General features: G+C 46.0%; 1 protein-coding gene across 2 annotated transcripts in view; it reads left to right on the top strand.

The window, feature by feature from the left end:
• Positions 1 to 19,088, top strand: part of LOC137301457 (proprotein convertase subtilisin/kexin type 7-like) — a 205,557-nt gene that overhangs the window by 17,547 nt on the left and 168,922 nt on the right. For both annotated transcript variants that reach the window (XM_067970958.1, XM_067970959.1), the window contains exons 2-5: positions 5,335 to 5,910; positions 13,481 to 13,615; positions 13,980 to 14,142; positions 17,907 to 17,997. In XM_067970958.1, coding sequence (XP_067827059.1) covers positions 5,347 to 5,910; positions 13,481 to 13,615; positions 13,980 to 14,142; positions 17,907 to 17,997 — 953 coding nt within the window. In that variant the 5' untranslated portion in view covers positions 5,335 to 5,346. The remainder of the gene's footprint in view (positions 1 to 5,334; positions 5,911 to 13,480; positions 13,616 to 13,979; positions 14,143 to 17,906; positions 17,998 to 19,088) is intronic.

The raw sequence follows: 19,088 nt of genomic DNA, 5'->3' as shown, positions 1-19,088 counted from the left end.
TTTAAAAATACCACAGAATCTTTAATATCCACTTGAACCACTGAAACAGGAACAAGGGCTCTTTTTTAATGTTTCATCCAAATGACAACATTTTAGATAATGCAGCACTCCCTCAACACTGCACTGACGCGTCAGCCTAGATTATGAGCTGTAGTCTTGGAATGGGGATTTCATTCAGGAAAGCCACTATCTGGTATTCTGAGCTGATCAGACCAGGAACTGTGTTGAGTTTGTTGATCTCAGCTGGAGCAGCACCACTGGTGGCTGGTCTCAACAACTCTGGTGCTAGACAGAGGGGAAAAAAAATCAGCCGGGATTCCTACCTCTGATCACGATCCAAGGACCCCAGTGGGAAAGTAAGTGTTAACGGACCTTGAGTGATGACAGGATCAGGCTTGGCTGTGACCAACTCCAGGATTAAGTGGTCTGCTGACGCTCAACTATCTAGACTTGCACATGGAAGATCGGTAATTTGGGGAAGAGTGGCTGGCACCTGAGGAACTGTATCTCCACATGAGTCCGTGCCCTTGGGAGAAGGGAGGCAGGGAATGAGTGAAACTTGATAGCTCTGGAGCATTGCCATGTACCTTTTCATGTGCTCTTTTGGACAGTTTATTACACTAAAGGCACTATATAAATGCAAATTGTTGATCTATGCGGTCAATATAGACTATACACAAATATTGACCACTTCTGTATTAGCTGAGAACCCTCTTTTTAGATTCAACAGATTAAACTAAACTAGACTGGATATTTGGTGGTGGCCATTTGATCGGGATGTGCAGATGAATGCCTTTACTCAGATTGCCTCATGAGATCTTTCACAATGCTGCTACGTTAAATGAGGCATACATTTTATCGGGATTCCAAGATTGTCATTTAAATGTAGCTCAGCCTACAAGAACAGTTTAAGGGAACTCTTTGTCCCCAACCATTTGGAATAATCTGTCTCATCTGGGACTGATTTTACTGAACAATTAGGTTACAGTGGCGTGAAAAGATGACCGCGTGTTCCTGCCCACGTGTGAGTAATGCTACAACCTGGATTATCCACCATGCAGCAGCACACAGTGCAGATTCTGTTTGATTTTAAGCACAGCAGTAACCTGGGCCCCCAGCAGAGTTTTATTCCCAGATTCACTGTCCTAACTAAATACGCAAGGGATGTGAAGTCAGCTTTTGATAAAGGGCAAACTCCAGGCTTCAAACTGTTCATGTTTAGTATACAGAGCAGGTCTCCAATATCTAGCTCCCAGCACTAAATCACCTTCACACAAAGAAGGGGAACCAGCTTCAAAGTCAATATTTTCCACTTGTTGAGAGCAGCTATTTACTTCCTTGAAGAGCTGCCTTTATCAGTGGATGATATTATGCGATGTGCTGCTGCTGGCTGAAATGCACAAAGAAGTGTGTTATGGTTCGGACTTTTTCCCAGCACTCTTGTGTTCGCGGTACAAAGGCAATTTCCATAAGCAGATGGAGTCTCCTATGAGGTGAACTCTTCACCCTTATACATACAGTGTGTGGGTTAGTGTGGCCCAGGTTCAACAATTAATCTCTAATTATGGCATGTTGCTCATCAGATATAAGAACATAAGAACATAAGAAATAGGAGCAGGAGTAGGCCAATCGGCCTCTCGAGCCTGCTCCGCCATTCAATAAGATCATGGCTGATCTGATCCTAACCTCAAATTTAAATTCATGTCCAATTTTCTGCCCGCTCCCCGTAACCCCTAATTCCCTTTACTTCTAGATCGTGTGGAATGCCCGTCACATTCACCTGCCTCTTCCAAAAGCCAGAAAATAGCATTCTAACAGATCAGTGCTTATGGGCTAAAACTATTTGGTCAGATTTTTTTACTGGTTAAACAGTAAGAAACCAGAATCAGAATAATATTGAATTAAATTAGAATCTGTCCATAAGGGGTTAAATACCCTTTTTGAAGATGAATGAAACTTTTCATTTTTGCCTTGTCGCCATGGAGATGTGGGCAGGCATGCTCCTTGTCGCCATGGAGATGTGGGCGGGCGTGCCTGAAATAGGGAACTCAGTGTAATGGGTACATCCAAGGGAGTCTGGGGCGGAGGGGAGGTCGGGAATGGCACGAGGAGACGCATCTTGCCCGCTGGCAACAAAGTCCATTTCGTGATCCTCTCCTAAGGAATAAACGCTGAAATATCAACATCGCATCCACTGTAATTTGCTGCACTTCAAAAAGATTTTTGCTTAGAAGATTTTCTTGAGCATTAACATACAGATGTTGAATGCATTTGTATGAAACTCCTTTGCTGTTTGAATGGAGGTGCTAATCTGTTAATGTCTCCATTATAATAGCAGACAAGGGAATTTCATGCTAATGTGCTGCACAGTCAGACACTAACATTTGAGGATCTCAATCTCAAGGCGTTTGAGGCTGTAAGTTCCACACAGTTATAGGAACTATGGGGTGTTGACCAACACTGTACCAAATGAGGCAAAAGATGATGTGAATATTGTAAACCGCAATCAATAATAATTCAGTGAATAGGACTGCGCAGACATTTGCCACCACATAAATATCTACCAGTTTCAAACGTGTTTCAAACGTGATTCTAATCAACCGGAGCATTCCAGTGTAGCTAGCCGCTTCCTATTGTGCGGAATTACTGATCCAACATTAAGTGCATAACACTCATCGAAGCGTGACCTTTACTTCAGTTATCCTGTTTTTCTATGATCAGTGCCCTAATTTCCCGACGAGAGGACACCTACGGATATCAGCGAGCTTCACAACCTCCGTTCACTGTTGTCTGAACCTGAAACGTGCTCTTCAAATTCTGTTTTATGTTGTACAATAGCATTTTTTTAATCTTTCGTTTAACAGGTTCAAGGTTTGGTGCTCTGCTGGTTATGTCCCCAACTGATGGGTTACCCTTTAATGAGGATTCCTATTTTGGCAAGCACCTTGCATGTTTATCAGGATCCAGCTTTAAGCTAACGGTTGCTTCTCTTAGAGGAAGTATTTTCTTCATTTTCTCTTTGGTACTAACATACAAAAATGATGGGCAGGGAAAGACCAGCTGGTCCATCAAGGCTGCCCCACACTCGTGATGCCTGTGGCGTCCTGACTAGACACTTGGACATAAGATAGTCACTAATAAATCCAGTAAAGAATTCAGGAGAAACTTTTTTTAGCCAGAGAGTGGTTCGAATGTGGAACTTGCTACCATGTGGAGTAGTTGAGGTGAATAGCATAGATGCCTTTTAAGGAGAAGCTAGATAAATACGAGGGAGAAAGGAATAGAAGGATATGCAGATAGGGTTAGATGAAGTAGGGTGGGAGGAGGCTCATGTGGAGCATAAACACTGGCATAGAGCAGTTCGGCCAGATGGCCCGTTTCTGTGCTGTAAATTCTATGTAATATATGTATTTCCTGATGCCGTGTAATCACCTGGTCTTAAGTACCACTGACCATTTTTTGCCAACAGGGCATGCGACCATGTTGGCACCAGGGTTCCATTGATGCTGTGCTGCACTTACCCACTTCCAGTGAATGGAATGAATTCTCTGCATTCCTCCCAGGCCCTGAGTGAGGGCGTGCCTGACCTCCGCTCACTACCTCCCCCTGACTGCATGGGTGAAGCAGATCTCATGCCCGAGACCCTGGTACAAACCTCCTGTCCATGGTATGACGTGCTGGGGCTCCCCGTGCCCTGCTTCAAATCAAACATCTTCATTAATTTGCATTCTTGGATGTTTTAGTCCAAATTGAATGAATGGCTTGAGTGAACAGAAAAAGTCCGACGGAGAGTATAGCTTTAAATGGGAGTACAGTAAATCTTGATGAACTTTTACTACAGATTCTGTAACTGGGAGTTTCTTTTTTTTGTTTCTGGTTCCAAGCATGACTATATTTAGTGGTATTTCAAGTCGAGCAACAGAACAAGTGTTGGACCACAAAAAATTTCCCTAAGTAGTGAGTACGAAGAATGACCTTTAAAGATTCATGGTGCACGATATTTGAATGCGTTTCCTGTCTAGTTGGTGGCTGTTGCCTTCGATTTCTGTGTTGGATGTGGTGCAGTGAATTCCAAGAGCTGCAACTGGAACTTGGTTAGAGGGGATCAAGCCTGTTCAGGCTTGTTGCCATGTGTCTGCTTCCATCAGGCTTGTGTGTTAGTGTACGCACGGAGGTGAGTTGATCTCAACATAAAATTATTAGCCCGTGTAGCGTGGCAGTGACATGGCATCGGCTCTAAATTTTTCCGTGGCAGTAGCGGAATATTGATTCAGTGTCGGCCAACTTTTCTGCGAAGAGTGGGCGGGGAGGAGGAGGCCATCCGGACAAGAGTCCTCCCTAGATCGCTGTTGCGTGGACCTATTTGGTGGGTTGCTTGGAGGCAGAGGCCTCGGTGAAGGTTACTTGTGTTCAGATTCAGAGGGCCCATGAACGGGAGGTGCCAAGCAAACTGGGAAGAAAAGAGGGTGTTTTCTTGACCTCAGTATATGTTTCTTTTTTTAAAAAAATACAGTGCAATAAAAAGAATAAATTTCTTGGGTTTTAATTCCTTCCTTATTTTTAAATGATCCACTGATTTTCCTGACTGCGGCAGGGCGTGGTTTTCAAATAGAAATTGGCTAGTTAGTGAAGTATAACGGAATGTGTGTGACATTTTCATACTGTGTCCATGTGATCAGCAAGAAACACCCTGGAGTAGAATTATACGCTGTCTCCAAATTAGGGCTCTGCCCAACTGATTTGAGTTATGTAACACAAGGGTGAAGTATAACTTTGTATTTATGAAGTGCCTTTGACGTCCTGAAATGCTTCACTGCCAATGATTTATTTTTTGAAGAGCAGTCTCTCAAAAAATCAATGAGATGAATGACCGGTAAATCTGTTTTTGGTGGTGTTGGTTGAGTGGTGAATGTTGGCCAGGACACTGGGAGAACTACTCTTCGAACAGTGCCATGGGATCTTTTACGTCCACCTGAGGGTGCACACGGGCCCTTGCTTTCACATATCTTCCAAATGACAGCACCCGCCAACAATGCGACACTCCCTCATGACTGCAAGCAAGTGTCAGCCTAGATTTTGTGCTCCAGTACCTTAAAAAAAAAACTTAAACCCACAACCTTGTGACTCAGACGAGTGATCTGACTGAACCAAACTGTACTGGTGGTGGCAGATTTGAGGTGATGGATTAGGCGTATCACACAATATTAAAGCATTTTAATCCTATAACATATCAGTACCAATAAACAATATAGGCCTTGCGGCAGCAATGGTCAGTGCTGTTTTACATGAGAGTTTCATTCATGTTATTAATTGTGTTTTTCTCCACTGTTGCAGTGATCAGATCTGATGCAGAATCTGAAGTGGAAGTTGTCACCATGGAGAGTAATGATGGAGACCCCATTACCAACCTGCTTGTGCCTTTGGATAGTGACCATTTGGTTACCAGTAGTTACAAGGAATGGAATTGCCTTGCAAATTGAGACTTTAGCATTTAATCCTGAAACTGACAATCTGGACACACACGTTAGTGAAGCTAACAAGGGAAGAAATGGGGTATCGGACGCAGGCGGGGGAACCTTAACATGGGCCGTGCACTTAACACTCGCAGATGAAACAAGTAACCATGAGGCACTGTCACTGGATCAACTTGCAGATGAGTTGGCCCGGGCTACAGATCTTGAGAACCGGGGGCAGATTGGAGAATTGGCTGGCCACTATCTCTTTGCTCTCCCACTGCATAGACGTAACCGCCATGACCTCGAGGAGGAGACCCAGAGGTTTAGGAAATCCATTGAAGCTGTGCTTGCCCAGCACGACAGCGTGAGGTGGCATTCTGAACAGAAACTACTGAAACGCTCCAAACGCAGCCTGCACTTTAATGACCCAAAGTACCCTTTCCAGTGGCACCTGGTAAGTGATATTTCTGCACTTGTAATTCATGAGCTGGTTAGATTTCCCCCAGTAGTTCAATCAGTAAATGCGTTCCCTGATGTGGAAATGAGCCACACAGACCTGGAAGGTCTCCGCTTTGATCTGCTGGGTGCGTGCTCTGTTAGCTGACTGGCGAGTAACTGCCCTCGGCATCCAGTCCCAATCCCAATCGCGGTTTCCGACCCAGAATCGTCATCCAGTGACTCCCTGGTGGAAAGTGTTTCTTTTTGTGGACAGGATCTGGTTTGGCCGACCCCACCCCCACTCCCCTCCAAGAGCAGCCTGCATAGATTCATGCTTGAAGAATGGCCGCTTGGGTGAGATACTGGAGGGCAGCCAGTGCCTGTGAGCCTTACCCCAACGTGAACCCGTGCCTTCAGAAGAGGAAGGGAGGAAACTAGGGGAGGAGTAAACGAGCTGAATGTTCATTTTCTAATTATACCATCGCAACTCTGAACAGGCTGGGACTCTTTACTCTACAAAAGAGAAGGCTGAGAAGTGTCTTAATGGAGGTCTTTAAAATTATGAAGGGGCTTGATAGGGCAGACTTATGGAAAATGTTTCTACTTCTGGGCGAGTCAAACTAGGGGACATAAATATAAGATAGTCACTAATAAATCCAATAAAGAATTCAGGCGAAACTTCTTTACCTAGAGAGTAATCAGAATGAGGAACCTGCTACCACATGGAATGGTTGAGGCGAATAGCATAGACTCATTTAAGGGGAAGCTAGATAAACTCATGAGGGAGAAAGGAATAGAAGGATATGCTGATAGGGTGAGATGAAGTAGGGAGGGAGGAGGCTCGTGTGGAGCATAAACAATTTTACAACACCAAGTTATAGTCCAGCAGTTTTATTTGAAATTCACAAGCTTTCGGAGGCTTCCTCCTTCCTCAGGTAAATGTGGAAATGAAATCCTCGAACCCTTCGCATTTATAAATCACAGAACAATACTTGGTGATTACAGACAGTGTTTTCAACTGCCCGTTGCCAAGGCAATCAGTGTGCAGACAGACAGGTGTTACCTACAGATCCCCCGAATATACAAACCACCAAAAAAAAAAGAGGCAGAAACATCGAAAAGACAGCAAATGACCCGTTGTATTAAAAACAGATAACATTTGTTCGCTGGTGGGGTAACGTGTAGCGTGACATGAACCCAAGATCCCGGTTGAGGCCGTCCTCATGGGTGCGGAACTTGGCTATCAATTTCTGCTCGACGATTTTGCGTTGTCGTGTGTCTCGAAGGCCGCCTTGGAGTATGCTTACCCGAAGGTCGGTGGCTGAATGTCCCTGACTACTGAAGTGTTCCCCGACTGGGAGGGAACCCTCCTGTCTGGCGATTGTTGCGCGGTGTCCGTTCATCCGTTGTCGCAGCGTCTGCATGGTCTCGCCAATGTACCATGCTCCGGGGCATCCTTTCCTGCAACGTATGAGGTAGATAACGTTGGCCGAGTCACAGGAGTATGAACCATGTACCTGGTGGGTGGTGTCCTCTCGTGTGATGGTGGTATCTGTGTCGATGATCTGGCATGTCTTGCAGAGGTTGCCGTGGCAGGGTTGTGTGGTGTCGTGGACGCTGTTCTCCTGAAAGCTAGGTAACTTGCTGCGAACGATGGTCTGTTTGAGGTTGGGTGGCTGTTTAAAGGCGAGTAGTGGAGGTGTGGGGATGGCCATAGCGAGGTGTTCGTCGTCATTGATGACATGTTGAAGGCTGCGGAGAACATGGCGTAGTTTCTCCACTCCGGGGAAGTACTGGATGACAAAGGGTACTCTGTTGGTTGCGTCCTGTGTTGGTCTCCTGAGGAGGTCTATGCGATTTTTCGCTGTAGCCCGTCGGAACTGTTGATCGATGAGTCGAGCGTCATATCCCGTTCTTACTAGGGCGTCTTTCAGCGTCTGTAGGTGTCCATCGCGTTCCTCCTCGTCTGAGCAGACCCTGTGTATTCGCAGGGCCTGTCCATAGGGGATGGCCTCTTTGACGTGGTTAGGGTGGGAGCTGGAAAAGTGGAGCATCGTGAGGTTGTTTGTGGGCTTGCGGTAAAGTGAGGTGCTGAGGTGCCCGTCTTTGATGGAGATTCGTGTGTCCAAGAAAGAAACTGATTCTGAGGAGTAGTCCATGGTGAGCTTGATGGTGGGATGGAACTTGTTGATGTTATCGTGTAGTCTCTTTGGTGATTCCTCGCCGTGGGTCCATAGAAAGAAAATGTTGTCGATGTATCTGGTGTATAGTGTTGGTTGGAGGTCCTGTGCAGTGAAGAAGTCCTGCTCGAACTTGTGCATGAAAATGTTGGCGTATTGGGGTGCGAATTTGGTCCCCATGGCTGTTCCGTGTTTTTGGGTAAAGAACTGGTTATCGAAGGTGAAGACATTGTGATCCAGGATGAAGCGGATGAGTTGTAGGATGGCGTCTGGAGATTGGCTGTTGTTGGTGTTGAGTATTGATGCTGTCGCAGCGATGCCGTCATCGTGGGGGATACTAGTGTAGAGTGCCGAGACGTCCATCGTGGTGAGAAGTGTTCCTGGTTCAACTGGTCCGTGGGTACTGAGTTTTTGTAGGAAGTCTGTAGTGTCGCGACAGAAGCTGGGAGCTCCCTGTACGATGGGTTTCAGGATACCCTCGATGTATCCAGAGAGGTTCTCACACAGGGTTCCGCGATGGACACCTACAGACGCTGAAAGATGCCCTAGTAAGAACGGGATATGACGCTCGACTCATCGATCGATAGTTCCGACGGGCTACAGCGAAAAATCGCATAGACCTCCTCAGGAGACCAACACGGGACGCAACCAACAGAGTACCCTTTGTCGTCCAGTACTTCCCCAGAGCGGAGAAACTACGCCATGTTCTCCGCAGCCTTCAACATGTCATCAATGACGACGAACACCTCGCTATGGCCATCCCCACACCTCCACTACTCGCCTTTAAACAGCCACCCAACCTCAAACAGACCATCGTTCGCAGCAAATTACCCAGCTTTCAGGAGAACAGCGTCCACGACACCACACAACCCTGCCACGGCAACCTCTGCAAGACATGCCAGATCATCGACACGGATACCACCATCACACGAGAGGACACCACCCACCAGGTACATGGTTCATACTCCTGTGACTCGGCCAACGTTGTCTACTTCATACGTTGCAGGAAAGGATGCCCCAGAGCATGGTACATTGGCGAGACCATGCAGACACTGCGACAACGGATGAACGGACACCGCGCAACAATCGCCAGACAGGAGGGTTCCCTCCCAGTCGGGGAACACTTCAGTAGTCAGGGACATTCAGCCACCGACCTTCGGGTAAGCATACTCCAAGGCGGCCTTCGAGACACACGACAACGCAAAATCGTCGAGCAGAAATTGATAGCCAAGTTCCGCACCCATGAGGACGGCCTCAACCGGGATCTTGGGTTCATGTCACGCTACACGTTACCCCACCAGCGAACAAATGTTATCTGTTTTTAATACAAATGGTCATTTGCTGTCTTTTCAATGTTTCTGCCTCTTTTTTTTGGTGGTTTGTATATTCGGGGGATCTGTAGGTAACACCTGTCTGTCTGCACACTGATTGCCTTGGCAACGGGCAGTTGAAAACACTGTCTGTAATCACCAAGTATTGTTCTGTGATTTATAAATGCGAAGGGTTCGAGGATTTCATTTCCACATTCACCTGAGGAAGGAGGAAGCCTCCGAAAGCTTGTGAATTTCAAATAAAATTGCTGGACTGTAACTTGGTGTTGACAATTGTAAACAATTTTACAACCCCAGTCCATCACTGGCATCTCCGCATCATAGCATAAACATTGGCATAGACCAGTTGGGCCGAATGACCTGTTTCTGTAAATTTTATGTAACCAGCCTATTCTAGTATTTTACTGTGATTCTATCTCAATCATTGTGTTGGATTCAAATGAGGATTCTCAATTGACTTTCAAAATTCTGGATTGGCAATTAGAAGAGCTGCCTATGCTTGTATATTTTGTTAGTTGAGTCTCTAATTGGACTGATGACTTGGGGCCCTATTCGAGAGGCTCAATATCAAAGATGTGATTGGAGTGAGGATCTTAGTCCTCCTGTAAAGTTGTGAGATTCGCTTATTTCTAGTAGCGAATGTGGGAGATGCCCCAACAGACCCTGGGATATATCCAGGCCGGAGGAGTTTCCAGATCCCAATACAAAGCAGCTTTGGCGAATGGCTGCAGGTGTCAGAACTTGTTAGGTTTCGTGCTGCTGGGAACGAAAGGTAAGCCGCACGAATGCTGGAGAAGCCACTGCTGGATGAGGGATAGGACACGGTGAGGCAAAGGGACACCGTACAGAATCAGCAGGAAAGAGGAGAGAACAGGAATAAATGGCCATGATGTGGAGATGCCGGTGATGGACTGGGGTTGACAAATGTAAGGAATTTTACAACACCAGGTTATAGTCCAACAGTTTTATTTGAAAATCACAAGCTTTCGGAGGCTTTCTCCTTCGTCAGGTGAAGTGTGGGATTCCTTGAACGTTACTGCATTTATAGTCAGAGAACAATGCCTGGTGATTACAGATAATCTTTCCAACTGCCTGTTGTCAAGGCAATCAAAGTGTTCAGACAGAGACACATTACCTACAGGACCACCGAATATACAAACGGCCAGAACAAAAAGAGAGAGAGAGAGAGAGAGAGAGAGAGAAAAGCTAAACGGGCACAGTGGGGAAAGAGGGGATGGCAAAGGGGTAGAGGAAGTGTTGGGGAATACAAGGAGAGATGGGTGCAACAGGGAGAGGACAATTGGAGAGGGAGGGAAATGGGAACAGGCAGAGTGAAATAATAAATTGGGGGCAGGAGGTGACTAATCTTGCAGCCGAGTTGATTTTCCTATCTCCCAAGGAAGCTAGGCCCAAGAGAACTATCTCGAACACTTGCCTTCCATCCGATTATTTATCATGAGGCTCTTGTTTTTCAGCTGTTCAAACAAATCTTTGATTTGGTTTAGTGTCAAGTGAAAACCATAAACAATTGAATTATGTGGAACGATCAAACGTAAAACTGAACTTCTTGAGTGACAATGACTCACCATTTAAAGGGGCACTCTCTTCATGAAAATGTCTTTCGCAAACCTTTTTATTTAAAACCAGAGACGTTTACAGCATGGAAGGAGGTCATTCGGCCCATCGTGTCTGTTCCAGCTCTTTGCTAAGCAATCCAAAGCTAATCCCACAGCCCTGCGCTCTCCCCATTTTTTTCCCTCTCTCCAAGATGACACCCCTCCTCAAAATAACCCCTTTCCATTTCCTGAAGGTGTTCACTTCCTCAATTGGGCTGGTTTCCTGGACTCCAGTCACCCTCCTGGGTTATGCAGTGGGTTAGACACTGACCTTTCATCTCTCAGACCTCTAATTTGGCACTCACCTCACTCAGAAAGGCTGGCTGGTATGTGAAACACTGAAAAACGCCCCTTTTATATGAGGCTGCTCTTGAGGTTGGGGGCATAAGAACACTGCTGGGCAGAGTAGAGGGGACATTACCCTGCATCTGCTGTACCTGGCCCAGGAGTGCTTGATGGTGACACTGGGTGCCAGAAATGGTAAGAGTTTTGTTCCCCCAGTTCGAACATCCCTCATCTTGAACACATAGAAAAAAAAATCGCAGGTCGACATTCTTTTAAAAATTAACTATCGCTATCTGGGCACCGTTGGCAAGGCTGGCATTTATTGCCCATCCCTAGTTGCCCCATGAGAAGGTGGTGGTGGGCCGCCGCCTTGAAACACTGCAGTCCGCGTGGTGAAGGTGCTCCCTCGATCCTGCTAGATAGGGAGTTGCAGGATTTTGACAAACGGCGATTATATGTCCAAGTCGGGATGGTGTGTGACTTGGGAGGGGATCTTGGAGATGCCCTTGTCCTTCAAGGTGGTTGAGGTCGTGGGTTTGAGAGGTGCTGTCGAAGAAGCCTTGGCGAGTTGCTGCAGAGCATCCTATAGGTAGGGTACACTATGATGTTACACACGTCATCCCATCATGTGCGTGTGACGTCACTATAGTAAAAATAACTTTAGGCTTCTTCGCCCTCCCAACCCCCCCCCCCAATTAGCCGGAACATGTTTTAATCATCGTCCTTTAAAGTTTGCTAGTGAAAGCTGCTGAGCCAAGTTTTTGGGGATTTGCAGATCGGTGTTTGTACCCGAGTAAAAATATTAAACATTAGACTAAAACGCGTTCCAAATGCTTTTGGACTTTCACAAAGCAAATGCAGTAAAATCCAGCTGCCTCAACCCGATCTATATGTAAATCCTTTAGAGTCTGTACACTTAATTCAACACTAATTTGCATAATAAGGCCCAACCTCCAGCTAGTGAGGTTGTGTAATTCCTTGGTAACTATGTGTGATAGACATGTCAGATCACTTCAGTAAGCTGCAAGTCTAATCAGGTTCTTTCTCTTCAGCTGCATATTTGACACATGGAAAACTATTATCTTGTTTGAGGCTCCTGAGAAATGCACATCAGTAGAGTTCCTGTTTGCCTGATATGGAATGAACATCCTATTTTCCCAAGCCCAGAGAACCAGCCAAACACGTGCAACTTACCAGCACAGTGAGATTACTACTAATTGTCCGCCTCCCCACCCTTGTCCCTAGTTCAGGGCGTTTGCTTACAGGTGAGTGGGAAGAATCACAAGGACCTAGTAACAGGTTTAACCCTCCAGGTCCTATTAACGAGCCAGACACCAGTGGGTCAGTCGTCAACAATGGCCGAAGGGCACTGTGGACCATCTGGCTCAGGTAGCCCACTGAGTCTGCTTCAGAGGACCAACTTGGTTCCAATTTGCCATCACTAAGCATATCATCTTTGGGCCAACGCATTGCAAACAGCCTCTGTTTATATTAGGACAACAGCTTTAAATATAACTGTGCTACTGGTAATATTGTAAACTGCCATTCAAGGCAGTGCACTTAAAAAAAAAAAAAAAAAAATAATAATAAAATTACAGCTTGCATGCTGCAGAATCTAGGACTTCTTCCCTTCTCAGAGTGCTGCCTGTTTCTGGGTTATGGACTCGCCAGTCGCCAGCCCTCTGCTACCTTGCCCAAGTGCCATTCTTCACATCCTAAGCAGTTGGTGTCGGCAGAACATCCAGCTGTGGGGGTCATCTGTCCCAAGCCAGATTGTCCCCATAACTCACCCACTTCCCAGCAGGAGCCAATACATAACAATCGGGGGGGGGCAGGAATTCTTCCTGATGTTCCTTTTCTCTTCATGTCTCCCCACCACCCCAGGTAAGATCAATACACTCTGCTCGAACCAGATACCTTGCTGAACGGCTAGCTCAGTGCCTCAACTTAACTTGCATTTACCAATTGGGTCATCAGGCTGTCTGTGTGACAGACTCACTACAGTGTCTTTCTTTATGGTTTAATTTTTAGGAGCAGAGAATTTAAGCAAGTGACCTCTCTTCATCTGCTTGCCTGTTGATGCGGATAACGTAATATTTTTGTCCCAAGCTGTTGACACCAGGCGGGTTTCACTGTGCTTAGACATTAAACAGATGACGTTCATCCTCTTGCAGCACAATCGGAGAAAGCATGGGATGGACATCAACGTGACAGGGGTGTGGGAACGCAATGTGACGGGCGAAGGTGTGACGGTGGTGGTCGTCGATGATGGTGTGGAATATACTGTGCAGGACATACAAGCAAACTACGTAAGTTCTTGCAGCAAACATGCATTTAAGGGGAAACTGGATAAGCACATGAGGGAGGAAGGAATAAATAGTTATGTTGATAGGGTTAGATGAAGCTAGTGTGGAGCATAAATACCAGCACAGACCAGTTGGGCCGAATGGTCTATTTCTGTGCTGTACATTCTATGTAACTGATCCCCAGGGCACCGGGTGCTGAAATCTACTGTGGGACCGCATTCAGCCCCAACGATTCCTCTACAGCTATCCTTAAATGAGTCCATTGTTCTGGTCTCGCTAGCGATTCATCTGCCTTGATGTTTTATATGGGATGTACTTGATGAAATAATTGATTTAGGTGTTTTTTTTTTAAACAACTTCTTACCAGTCTCCCGAAGGCAGTTATGACCTGAACTCCAATGACCCGGATCCCATGCCTCATCCTGACAAACACAGTGATAATCATCATGGAACGCGATGCGCTGGTGAAATTGCCGCGGCCCCAAACAACTTCTGTGCTGTTGGCGTTGCCTATGGGAGTCGAATCGCAGGTAATTTTTTTTTCTTATTTTATTGGAGTTCATAAATAAGCGTTTCGGTGCTTCTGTCTTTTGCAGATAAGCTTCCCTTCCCTCTTTCATTCCCGTCACTCTTTCATTTCCTCCCTCCCGCCCACCCAAACTGAAGGACCATGTGCCGACTGCAGCTGAATAACTAGCGACCTTGTTTTGGGTCTCTGCAGAGGCTGGTCTGAATTAGATGCTTTCATGGGCACAAGAAAAGCTCGAGGATGAGTCCCAGAGGGCTTTGTTGGTCTCCACTTGACCCTTTCCCCACATCAATCCCACTGAGATTTGGAAATCTGCAGAGATGTAGTATTAATATCACCAGGGAGGGCATTGTGCTGAGTCAACACGTCCAAGTAGTTGGTGACAGTGCTGCAGTTAAAGCAAATGGTGGTATTATCCTGCTGGGGTAATCAGATTGCAAGTAGATATTCCTATTATTGACTTCCACTATCTCACCTACAGTTTCTAGCACAGAGTTTAACAGAGCAGAACTCTGAATCGATCTGGTCCTTTTTTATATTTACATTTCAGTGCTCGGCTTGACTCCCAAGACTGGGACGAGTGCACGTGGAGATAAATGGTGGCTGTTTAGAGATAGCCTGTGTTTTGACCATGTGACCCAACGTTGTGGCTTTCCCTGCGGCTGCTTATGGACTTGATAGCCGTAATCTCCTCTTGGGACGTTTGCTTTAACGTTTTTTTTTAAATGCCGCCCTTAGGGAGGGAGGAGAGTGGGAGGGGCTGTTTTCCTTTCCTGAGTGTTGTTCTCAATTTACCATCACCTCACACCCAGTACATTTACTGGTTGAACCTGTAAACTATTTGTATACAGTGGCCCAGTTCCCTCATCCGATTTTCTAAGATATCTTCCAAAATTAATTGTCACTTGGAAAAAAATGGGTTAATAAATGACACCCAGCATGGATTTGTTAAAGGCAAATTGTGTTTGACTAATTTGATTTGAGTTCTTTGAAGCAATGGAGAGGGTTGGTGAGTGCAGTATGGTTGCTATGCATATGAACTTTAAAAAGGCTTTTGATAAAGTACCATAAAGTACCATACTTGTTAGCAAAATTGAAGCCCATGAGATTAAAGGGGCAGTGGCAGCGTGGATATGAAATTAGCTAAGCGACAGAAAGCAGAGTAGTGGTAAATGGTTGTTTTTCAGATGGAGGGAAGTATACAGTGGTGTTCCCCAGGGGTGAGTATTAGAATCACTGCTTTTTTTGATATATATTAATGACCTGGACTTGGGTGCAGGGGGCATAATTTCAAAGTTTGCAGAGGACACGAAACTTGGAAATGCAGTAAACAGTGAGGAGGATAGTAACAGTCTGCAGGACGACATAGACAGACTGGTGAAATTGGCAGACACATGGCAAATGAAATTTAATGCAGAGAAGTGTGAAGTGATGCATTTTGATAGGAAGAATGAAGAGAGGTAATATAAACTAAATGGTGCAGGAACAGAGAGACCTGGGGGTGTATGTACCCAAATCTTTGATGGTGGCAGGACAGGTTGAGAAGGCTGGTAAAAAAGATTACAGGATCTTTGACTTTATAAACAGAGGCATAGAGTGCAAAAGCAAGGAAGTTAAGCTAAACCTTTATAAATCACTGGTTAGGCCCTAGCTGGAGTATTGTGTCCAATTCTGGGCACCACACTTCTGGATGGATGTTAAGGCCTTGGAGAGGGTGAGAGGAGATTTACTACAATGGTACCAGGGATGAGGGACTTCAGTTATGTGGAGGGACTAGAGAAATTGGGATTGTTCTCCTTAGAGCAGAGAAGATTAAAGGGAGATTTAATAGAGGTGTTCAAAATTATGAATGGTTTTGATAGAGTAAATAAGGAGAAACTGTTTCTACTGGCAGGAGGATCAGTAATCAGAGGACGCCGATTTAAGATAATTGGCAAAAGAACCAGAGGTGAGATGAGGAGACTTTTTTACGCAGCGAGTTGTTATGATCTGGAATGCACTGCCTGAAAGGGTGGTGGAAGCAGATTCAATAATAACTTTCAAAAGGGAATTGGATAAATACTTTAAAGGGAAATATTTGCAGGGCTCTGGGGAAAGGGCAGGGGAGTGGGACTAATTGAATAGCTCTTTCAAAGAGTCGGCATAGATACAGTGGGCTGAATGGTATCCTTCTGTGCTGTTTGATTCTAAAAATGGCATACTGTGGGCACATTATTCAGAAGACACCGTGAAAGTAGGCAGGACTGTTACTGCCTTGAAAAGTTGCCGATAGTAGATCAAGAGGCAGGTGAGAAAGAACATGAGTGAATGCTGTGCCGGCGTGGGCAGGTGTAACATCAGGGCTGATACAATCCTCCTGTACAGATGTCAAAGTATGGAGTGCACTGGTCACCAACCTCTAGGATGGAGAATGAATGAGAATATAGACAACAGCAACTTGCATTTATATAGCGCCTTTAACGTAGTACAAACGTCCCAAGGCGCTCCACAGGAGTGTTAAAATTTGGCACCACGCCACCTAAGGAGATATTAGGACAGGTGACCAAAAGCTTGGTCAAAGGGGTAGGTTTTAAGGAGCGTCTTAGAGGCGGAGAGGTTTAGGGAGGGAATTCCAGAGCTTAGGGCCTAGGCAGCTGAAGGCACGGCCGCCAATGGTGGAGCGATTAAAGTTGGGGACGCGCAAGAGGCCAGAGTTGGAGGAGCCCAGAGATCTTGGAGTGTTGTAGGGCTGGAGGAGGTTACAGAGATAGGGAGGGGTGAGGCCATGGAGGGATTTGAAAACAAGGATGAGAATTTTAAAATCAAGGCGTTGCCGGACCGGGAGCCAATGTAGGTCAGCGAGCACAGGGGTGATGGGTGAACGGGACTTGGTGTGAATTAAGATACAGGCAGCAGAGTTTTTGATGAGCTCAAGTTTACGGAGGGTGCAAGATGGGAGGCTGGCCAGGAAAGCATTGGCATAGTCAAGTCTAGAGGTAATAAAGGCATGGATGAGGGTTTCAGCAGTAGATGAGCTGAGGCAGGGATGGAGAGCAAAGGATATTTAAGAGATTTTAAAATTATGATGTGTTTTGATAGGATGAATAGAAAAAGACTTTCTTCTGGCTGGGAAATCAGTGATGAGGGATCATCAATTTAAAATTGTCACTCCGAGGGTGAGGAGGGAGATTAAGAGAAATCTCGATATGTAGATAGTTGGAGCATGAAATGCTTTGCCACAGGGAATAGTTGAAGTAGAAACCTTTTTTTAAGAGAAGAGTAGATTAAAAATTTGAAGGAGGGGAAGATACAGAACTATGGGAAGAGCGTGGGGCAGTGGGATTAGACCACTCAGGCTGGTTATTTTTGGTTGCTAATGCTGAAGTGCCAATAAAACTCCTTACATTATAAATGGTGCCTCAATTACCTCAATTGTCCATGTAGTGGTGCTATTTACTGCAAAATCTACAGCAGGCAACTGACTGAGCGCTGGCAACACTTACTCTTTCTCTCTAAGAATCTGTGATTTCATGTTGGGATGTTGAAACACGGGATTGTGTCGTTATTGCAGGGGGTCCCCGGGATTATGTCAGAATTGCAGGGGGATCCCAGAGTGTTTCAGTATTGTATTACTTGCTCCTCTTTCAAAAAGAAATTGGAATTTCTTTTTTTTGTTAAGCCCTGTTTATTGCAGGTGTCATTTTTTAAAATGACTTCCTTCCTCTTCAAGTTTGCCTGGTTTCCATTTCTTGGTATTGATGGTATCTCCTCTCATCTCCTGGGCAGGTATTCGGGTGCTGGATGGACCCCTGACTGACAGCATGGAGGCCATTGCATTTAACAAGCATTTTCAGATCAATGACATCTACAGCTGCAGGTGAATGCTCCATAACCAGTCCGGTGAGGGGAGGGGCTGTAGTATACCGGGGAAGGGGGGGGAGGGGCTGTAGTATACCGGGGGAGGGGCTGTAGTATACCGGGGCAGGGGGGGGAGGGGCTGTAGTATAGCGGGGCAGGGGGGGAGGGGCTGTAGTATACCGGGGCTGGGGCTGTAGTATAGCGGGGCAGGGGGGAGGGGCTGTAGTATAGCGGGGCAGGGGGGGAGGGGCTGTAGTATAGCGGGGCAGGGGGGGGAGGGGCTGTAGTATACCGGGGCAGGGGGGGAGGGGCTGTAGTATAGCTGGGGGGTGGGGGGTGCTGTCATATACCATCCACACAGGTTCACAGCAGAGCTCATCATTTCCCAGTTCTGTAGTGTGGATTGTTGGATTGTGCTCTCTGTCTGAGCTGGGAATCTATTACACAGGCTCTCCTGCCATGCACAGTCTGAGATGATCACATGGTGTGGTGACTGAGAGCCAAACTTACTGACCCAGTTTCAACCAGTGGGGAATCTTGTTATTGACGGGCATTGGGTGCAGTCATTGAAATCCATTTCATTTTGATTTTCAATCGTGACCCCTCCACGAAACAGTGATTCTGTAAATAACGAAGTTTTGCAAGGGAAAAATATGGAATGCGGTTTTTCCAAACAAAGCACACACACACACCTGCTGATAACCATCCCACGTGTGATGGAATCTGTTTATACCCGATTTATTTTCTCATCAAAATATTTTTCGCTCCGCGATTTGAACCCTCCTCTCTCGAACACAGTCCCTGGTGCTGGGGCCAGTTCCACAAACCTCAGCTGCCCTCAGTACTTCTCCCTCGCCGCCTTAATCCTAGTGGCCAATCACATGTCAGCCAAATCAGCAAGCATTATCAGGATATTCGACCATGGAGGGCATCACATCGGAGACAGCTCCTGGTCCTCACTCGATGTTCGGATGCCTGGACTTTCCTGTGGGTGAGATGAGATCATAATGAGGAGCGGGAACTCTGGCTGATTTTTTTTTTTCAATTCCCCCTGCGCCTCTTTTTCCCAGGCCATTAGTAGCGATCCAACTGCTGAGGTTAGTTAACCCA

This window comes from Heptranchias perlo, chromosome 33 (genome assembly GCF_035084215.1).
Source record: "Heptranchias perlo isolate sHepPer1 chromosome 33, sHepPer1.hap1, whole genome shotgun sequence".
Classification (NCBI taxonomy): Eukaryota; Metazoa; Chordata; class Chondrichthyes; order Hexanchiformes; family Hexanchidae; genus Heptranchias; species Heptranchias perlo.
The sequence above is the reverse complement of the archived record's forward strand: the minus strand, read 5'-3'. Positions and strand labels throughout refer to the sequence as shown.